We start from the raw sequence: 8635 nt of genomic DNA, 5'->3' as shown, positions 1-8635 counted from the left end.
GAGAGATAGAAACATCAATGATGAGAGAGAATCATTGATCGGCTGCCTCCTGCACGCCCCACACTGGAGATCAAGCCCCCAACCCAGGCATGTGCCCTGACCAGGAATCGAACCATGACCTCCTGGTTCATAGATCAACACTCAACCACTGAGACATGCTGGCCATGCTGGGTACATATGCTTTAATTGCCAGGTGTTTCTCATCTGCCCAATAAGACTGGAAGCAACTTGAGGATGTTCTTATCATTCTGCATCTATCAGAGAACCAAGTGTGGTGACATGCCACAAACAGAATTACTTAAAGTACTTCGGGATATATGCATGGATGTGGGGGCTCATAGTAAGTCTAAAGAACATACGGAGAATCAACATCCCTCGCTCTCTGTGAGTAGTGAGAATGTCATTTCTACACCATCAGTCACTGAGCTACATCTTCTAGTTTACCTTTTTAATTACAGGACATTTTATGTTTACTGTTGAAATTTATATGGAGAGACACTAGGTGTTGCTGCTTTACCAGGAAAAAATATTACAAGAGATTATCCAGTAGTACCATAAACCTTTGTTCAAGGAGTGAGGAAGAATTCTGATTTTCCATTTACCAAAGTTCTTTCCAGATAGAATATTTTCAAAATATATATGGTGGCAGGCAGCATAATACCCCAGTACATATGCTCATGTCCTAATCTCTAGAACTTGTCATGTTGTATGGCAGAAGGGAGTTAATAGCTAACTTGAAAACAGAAAGATTATCCTGGATTATCTGGGTGGGTCTAATGCAGGGGTGGGCAACCCCTGGCACGCGTGCCAAACATGGCACGCCAGTAACTTTTGCCAGCACGAGAAACCCTCTCTTATAATCTTCCATTTACAATTTTTTTTCTTAATATCGACTTTTTTATTTTTCAGATAAATTCAGTGTAGGTGCATCTTAGATAAATAAATAATTTTACATAACAAGTTATCTTAAAGACCATAGACATGGATTGACGAGAGAGGGGAAGAGCAATTTCTATGCCTCTGCCTTAACTCTCCCTGCCTTCCTAGATCCGACCAGTGTTTTGGTTTCATCCACATACGCTTGTGAATCTTTGTTCTCAGTGATGAATTTTGTTAAGTCTCGTAATAGGAGTAGCCTGACGGATGAAAGTAGTAGCTCGTGCATATTTCTGAAGGTCACGAAATATAAACCTGATGTAAAATCTCTGTCATCAGTGATGCAGCAGCAAAAGTCCCACTGATAATATCAAACGGAGTCATAAAGTTTTCTATCAGTGTACATGTATACATTAAAAAATAAATGTATTTTTCATCATCATATACTGTGTTTTTGTCGCTCAAATGAATTTTATTATTTCTTCAAGGTTCTTCACATACGTACACCTTAAGAGATATCAAGTAGGCGTAACATATTCTCAAAAACTTAGGGTTGGCACACAGAAGAATTTTGAGTCAGAGATTTTGCTGGTTTTGGCACGCACTCACAAAAAGGTTGCCCACTCCTGCCCTAGGAGCTGTATAGGTGAAGATATTGCTTTGGCATATGTCTGAGATTTTGCTGCCTATGGATTCCTCTAAGATTTTTATGGCTTCCCGTCTTACGTTTAAATCCTTTAACCATTCTGAGTTTATTTTTATGTAAGGTGTAAGTTAGCACCTGATTTTTAAAGTCACGTTGGAGCAAAAAGGGTAATTACTTAATTTTTATAAATCAATCAAAATTAAACCAATTTTTCTTGTCTGATCAGGAAAAAATATATTTTTTGGGTTTGCCACAGAATTTTAGTAGTTATGTGTGCCATAAGATGAAGAGTTGAAAATCATCATACTAGAGTTTAAATGAAGGTTCCAACACTTAGGAGGGTAGCTTTGAAAAGTTACTTTAGATCTCTATGTTTCAATTTTCCCTGTAAAATGTGGTTAACAGTACTTATCCTCGACCTGTGGTAAATATTAAGCAAGCTAATACACATAAAGTACCTAGATCAGTGCCTAGTACAAGAATTGCTTTTAAGATGTTAGCAAGTATTACCTTTTTTACAGTCAAGGACATTTCCACGATCACATGGCTAGTGGTGTTGCTGAGATCTATAGGCAGGTTTTCTGGGTCTAACTCTACTCTTTCTGTGATACCACTACTACCCAAACACTCTCCTATATGTAATAAAAAACAGGAATAGGCCAATGAATGATATGGGAAGTACTTTATTTTATCATGTGACACCACATAACAGCCACATTTTTACAGCTGCCCAACCACAGTATAGATTTGAATAGGAAAAATGGCTCAGAAATAGCAGTATTAGTGATTCAAGTATTGATCTTTATTTGATAAAGGATAGCAGTTTTGATGATTGATTTACCAGAGTTTTAAAATGTAATTTTATACTGAATCTTTTCTTAAAAAGAACTATTTTTAATTAAACTAGGTATAGTCACATAATGAAACCGCATTTAAAAACATGCTTAAAATTCCCATCTGTCAATTTTGCTCTTAGTATTAAAAATGCCTAATTCCAAAATCATGCTGAAGGTCTCAGCATCTTACTCTATTTCTAAGGGACTAACTGGGAAGTAATGAATGTCTATCTTCCTTCAGAAAGACAGTGATAACCTGGAATTTTTCTTACCATATTTCCCAATATACACCTTATGCCCTTTTGAGATATGCTTCTTATTGGCGCAGCAGAAAAATACAACAGGATTATGAAAAACTAAATTCTAAGCCAAGGTCATAATTGTAAATAGGTCATGAAACTTCCTTAGGCCTCTGTTCTCAACTGCAAAGAAAAGTCATATTTATTGTCTTTTATTATTTTTATCTTCACAGTAACCCTTAGAGTTAAGACAGCATTACAATCATTTATAGAGGAAATCATTCTCAAAGAGGTTACACAATCCAGCCAAAATCTCACATGTAATAACATAACAGAGTTGAACTTAATACAATTTTGCTCAAGACCCCAGTACTAGTATGTGTTGTGCTCATAAATTTGTTAAATGCAGCAACAATTTCCCAGGTCCCTTCCAATGATCACATTTTATGCTTCCACTTGCTATTTTCTTTCAACCAGCATTTAAATGAGAAAGTATGTATATTTGGTCACCAAATTTATCATGGTTCTTTGATTTAACCATTCTTTAAAATTTTCTTGTATTTTCACAGTAAATCCAGAAGTTTTCTTTTTTTCTTTTTTCAGATAGCTTCCACTACTGCCTGCCTCTATGAAAGCTCTTGGACTTACCTGTTTGCTTGTCAAAGTACAGATTTGCTAAAATTTTAAAACACTAATTCTTTTTTATAATTTTAAGTTATTTCAAAATAAAATTTAAAAAAGGCCTTACTAATTCTTATTCCCTGTAGTAATAAAAATGTATTTTCTATTGGTTTTGTATCCAGTTTCCTGTCCGCCTTTAGTTGGGAAATACTGTTGTTCTACCTCACTGTCAAGCCTCCCTTTCCCTAACAAGAAAATGTCAGTCATAAGAGTCAGGAAAGCTCTTACTTTCACTATTCCATAGGAAGAATAAACTAACCACCTGAATTGGAAAGTTAAACTTTAAGTGTCAAATAAGGGATTCAGGACATTTCCTAAGAGGTCATATGACCAGCTTAAATGCTGATATGCTTAAAATAACACTTAAAATTAACTCTTTTATGTGCAATAAATTTATATACCTGTTAGTTAGTCATGCTGATATTACACCCGAATACATACATGCCTAAACCAAATTAAAGTTGAAAACAAAATTTATTCTATCAGCAGAGGTCAATAAATAGGATGCACTCATAAGGAGGGAGCTTTAAACATTCAGTAATTTATATAATTTAATATGCTAAAAATGAGAAAATAAACAGGGCATGGGGATAGGAAAAGTAATTCCAAGAGTTCCTTCATTTTGATTGAATTGCTTTCTTGTCTTCAGGAGGGAAGATTTTGACTTCAAAAGTAACGAAATATTTGAGAACGGAATTTACATCTTTCTGTTCTAGATGGTATTCTTCTGCTATTTTCTCAGCAGTCCATTTATCTGGATAAAGTTTATGATTATTGAGAAGTGTCAAAGCCTCTACAATGGAAACTTTGCCTTTGGGAATGTTCTCAATATTTATGTCAAAATGATTGCCTTTCGGCAATCTGAACTCCTTTGGCTCTTGAGGTGTTCCAGCATCTTTGTCCTAGTGTCAAAAGACAAAAACAAAAAAAGGCTTTCAAGATGAGAAAAGATTTGACATCTACAGACATGCTTCTCAAATCTCCACTATTCTCCTTCAAATAAATACTACACATGCTTCTCCAAACTACATTTTCTCATTATGATGAGCCACAGTTCAATGGCAATCACATCACCATTTAATCACTATAGCTCAACCATCATGAAGAAATTCAGATAATTCTAGAAAATAATACTCGAATGTATACCATCTATTCCTATTATTTCATTTGTATATTAAAAGGACAATTGGATTAGGTTAAGACTGCTTTAAAAGGGCAGGACTCTGACACTGACCTAAGTTTACTAGATGATCTCCATTCTGATTCTAAGTTTTGCATTTCATATTCAAGGCCTCCAAACATGAGGAATGAATTTAAATATTGCCAGAGATTTTCCCTCTTCAGAGAAAATAAACAAATGCTTTTAATACTCCAACAAACATAAATAAAACATTTTAGGCACACCCATCTTTTCACCTGTCTATACAGTAAAACCTCGCTATAACAGGCTAATTTGGGTGAGGACGTGTCTGTTAAAGCTGAAAGTCCATTACACAGTAAAGTAGGTTTTCTGAATACGTATGTTAAAAAATTGACAAATTAGCTTACCTATTTTTACTTATGTAGACATGTGTAATTTAAATTAAGTATGTATGAAAAGTTTAATTTCACAGAAAAGTTTTTTATATGTATTACTATAATTTTAAATTTAGACTCAATAGGTCTAGTAAATGTGTGCATTAACCAGTCACCTTGAGCAAACAAATGCACAGGGCTGGGGCGTGGCTTAGCTCACATGGGAACATCGGCCTTCACGCCTTAAAACTGCTGCAGAAAGTCATGCCACAGACAACGGAACCATAACCTCCAGTGATGAAGTGTGATCATTCCCCGAGCTGTGACTCTTCGATTTAAATATGTAAACTACAGTTGCAGATATGTAATATTTATTTATGTCAGTGAAATTACTATAGTGTTTTTTCCAGCATATGGCCTTTTCACTAAAATTTGTTAAAAATAACAGTGAATTAATAACAAAAAAAGCCTATTAATTTAATTATAAGTAAATCTTGGTTAAAAGCATTTTAAAGTTAACAGGATATTAATCTTTGCATGACGTATGGACTAGAAATTTAGTCCATTAAATTGAGGCTGTACCATCCAAGCTTAATCCTTGAATTTGTGCTCTGTATTTCATTCGTTACCTACTATGCCAATCGGTCATTCCCTTTTTTCCTCTTGCTTTCACTTGTATCCTGCCTAATGCTGCTGTTTGGTCCAAATGCAAAAATACTGTAGTCACCTTTAAAAACATCCACAAACCCAAACCCAAAATATCCTTTATGACCAGTTTTTTTCCTTCTGGTTAAGCTTTACAAAAATAATTCTTTTTTTTTAAATTTCTAATCCATAAGACACTTTTCAGGCTTTATTTGAACTCACTAGAGCACCTGAAGCTTGGTTTCAATGCCATCCTCCTCCTAGTTTCCCATCTTTCTCTCCAGTGGCTCCTTCTTTGTTTTCTTTGTGGACTCCTTCCCTACAGCTGCCCCTTAAATGTTAGTGTGCCCCAAGTTCTGGCCTGGGCCCTCCTTTCACCCTATACTCTATTACTCTTCCTAAGTAATCCCACATGCCACCTTCAGTTTCATTACTACCTACATGTTAATTACTTTCAAATGTGACCTCTAACCTAGACTTTCTCCTTACTTCCAGACCCAAATTCCCAAATGCCTAATGGGCATCTTTACTTAGATAATCTACAGGCACCGCAAAATCAACATGTCTAAAACTGAATTTATCCCTTTCCTCCGAAAACCTAATTCTAGCCCCATATTCTCTATCTCAGTGACTAACACCACCTACCTCCCATATCCCATTCCAAAATTCAAAGCTTCTCTTATGTCATGTTATACCTGACACGTCCTTCTCCCTCACTCATAATATCCAATCAGTGACCAAATCCAATTGATACTGCCTCCTAAGTCCTTCTCAAAGCCATTCACTTCTCTCCTAGTTACTAAATCACCTTAGTCCAAGCCAATGTCTCTTGAAGAAATTACTGCAAAAGCCTCTTAACTGGTATTCTCTTGCGATAAAACACTTTTTGTTCTCTCCTAACCCACTCTCAAAACTGTCCTTATTAAACCCTGGCAGCCCATCTATGTTTCTCTCTCACATCAGTGTTTCTCCCTCTCCCTTCCTCTCTCTGTAAAAAACAATAAGACAATTAATTAATTTAAAAATAATTATTTGGTATATGATAGGCACAGTATCACTGATGTCTAGAGACATCACAAATTAATTGCCGAAAAGTTTAAAAAAGGGACAAAGAACATAAATAGGTACCTTCAACCTTTTTTATCACTCTCCCTTGAACCTTTTTAGACTTTCCTAATAACCCCTTTAAATTTTAACACCACTATATATCTCTTTATGCATTGTATCTATATATCGTGTTTTACATGTAAAATCTTTTTTTTTTTTGCTCTCCAAAAGCCATTTTTCAAATGCATGATTTAACATGAGAGAAACAACTTTTATGGAAGTATTATTCAATCCTGCCTAAAAATAACAAAGAACATGAACATCAACTCCCATTATCTTTTTTATGTGAGCATTTGGTGATACCTAAACCCAGTAACTTCTACTACATGTAATAATGTACAAACTTTATTTTACACATGAGCTTTATTTTTCTTTTCTATTGAAAAGTATACTAATAACTATATCTTTGTCAGTCTATTTCCTATCCAGAAAGAGACAAAACAAGAGAATTTTACAATGGAAAAAAATCTGGAAGTTGTCACTGGCACTTGCCACTTCTTTAATCAAACTCTTCCCCTTACTTAGAACCTTCCTGCCCCCACAAACTCATCTGGTTAACTCCCATGCATCCCTCAGGTGTCAGCCTGCATGTCACTTCCTCAGAAACCATCCCTGATCCTCCAATCTCAAACAAGTCCTCCTGATACACTCACAGTGCCTATATTTCTCCTTCAGATCAGTAATTACGTACTGTAGTTGCTCATTTGTTTCATGCCTGTGTCCCTCCTGATACTGTAAGCACTGTGAGAACAAGGACTAGGTTTATTTTGTTCATCACTATACACAATGCGCTTATATCTGGCATTTATATATGGATTTACACATAGGTTCCCATTCTCAATGTATTCTTCTACGTATCCTATCTGAACATATTCTTAAAAATCAAATAAACACCACCAATAGACCACTAAAAGAATCCCTGAAATTAAAACATACCTCAATACACTGAAGGGTAAATCAATAAATATATTTTTATTGATTTCAGAGAGGGAGAGGGAGAGAGAAACTTCAATGATAAGAATCATTGATCGGCTGCCTCCTGCACACCTCCTGCTGGGGATAGAGCTCAAAACCCAGGCCAGTGCCCTGATGGGGAATCCAACTGTGAGCTCTTGGTTCATAGGTCAACCACTGAGCCACGTGAGCTGGGCAAGAAAACAGTATTAAAGCTCTCCTTTGGTCATTCAAATGGACAACCAGTACAAGTACCTTGCCAAATCTTACAAATTCTGAAATGATATAAAATAATTCACACAGCTGCATTCAATCAATAGTTTCACAAATCTTTAGGAATTTTGGTAAATATCCAATGCACCGAGGCCTGTGAGCCTTGCTTAGACCCCGGGTTTAAGCTTTGCCAGTGCACTGTATTCTGGTCGCGACTCCACTGACAGGTCACACCTGCAGAGCACCTCACTCCCTTTTACCACCTGCCACACTTCTCCGATCGTTGTCCTGGAGTCCAAAAAGGTTGAATTCTTTACTGCATGAAAACACACATTACCTGCGCAGAAGACACCGGATCTCTGGAATTAACGTACACATCTCTCAGCAATGACAGCAATTTGTCATCTTTCCTACCAATTTCTCCCTTAATATCCGCTTGGCCTAAGGAAAGAAAAAGAATGTCAACAAAATGAAAACCAAGTAAGAATGCCCTCTGAGTCCCTAAACACACGACAGTCGCTATTTGTGTTAAGAAACAATCGCTGGAGCAGCACGGAAAGTATTTTATTTATTTTAATTTTTTTTTATTATTGATTTTTTACAGAGAGGAAGGGAGAGGAACAGAGAGCCAGAAACATCGATGAGAGAGAAACATAGATCAGCTGCCTCCTGCACACCCCCTACTGGGGATGTGCCCGCAACCAAGGTACATGCCCTTGACTGGAATCGAACCTGGGACCCTTCAGTCCGCAGGCCGACGCTCTATCCACTGAGCCAAACCGGTCAGGGCCGGAAAGTATTTTAAAGCAAACCAGCACGCTAGGTCGCTCTGCGGAGACACCTGCTGAAAACTTCAGCTGCCCTGGAGTCCCAGTCGCAAGCGGCCAACCGGGCGGACGAAACGCCGGCGAGGACCGCGGCGG

General features: G+C 36.9%; 1 protein-coding gene across 1 annotated transcript in view; it reads right to left on the bottom strand.

Annotated features, from left to right (window-relative positions):
- Positions 1–2189: 2189 nt before the first annotated feature.
- Positions 2190–8635, bottom strand: part of NDUFAF4 (NADH dehydrogenase (ubiquinone) complex I, assembly factor 4) — a 6898-nt gene continuing 452 nt past the window's right edge. Inside the window, exons 2-3 of the mRNA XM_005871471.2 lie at positions 8050–8153; positions 2190–4180 (exon numbers count right to left, since the gene is read on the bottom strand). Coding sequence (XP_005871533.1) covers positions 3896–4180; positions 8050–8153 — 389 coding nt within the window. The 3' untranslated portion in view covers positions 2190–3895. The remainder of the gene's footprint in view (positions 4181–8049; positions 8154–8635) is intronic.

Source organism: Myotis brandtii, unplaced genomic scaffold (assembly GCF_000412655.1).
Source record: "Myotis brandtii unplaced genomic scaffold, ASM41265v1 scaffold343, whole genome shotgun sequence".
Taxonomy (NCBI): Eukaryota; Metazoa; Chordata; class Mammalia; order Chiroptera; family Vespertilionidae; genus Myotis; species Myotis brandtii.
This window is presented reverse-complemented; position numbering and strand designations above follow the sequence as displayed.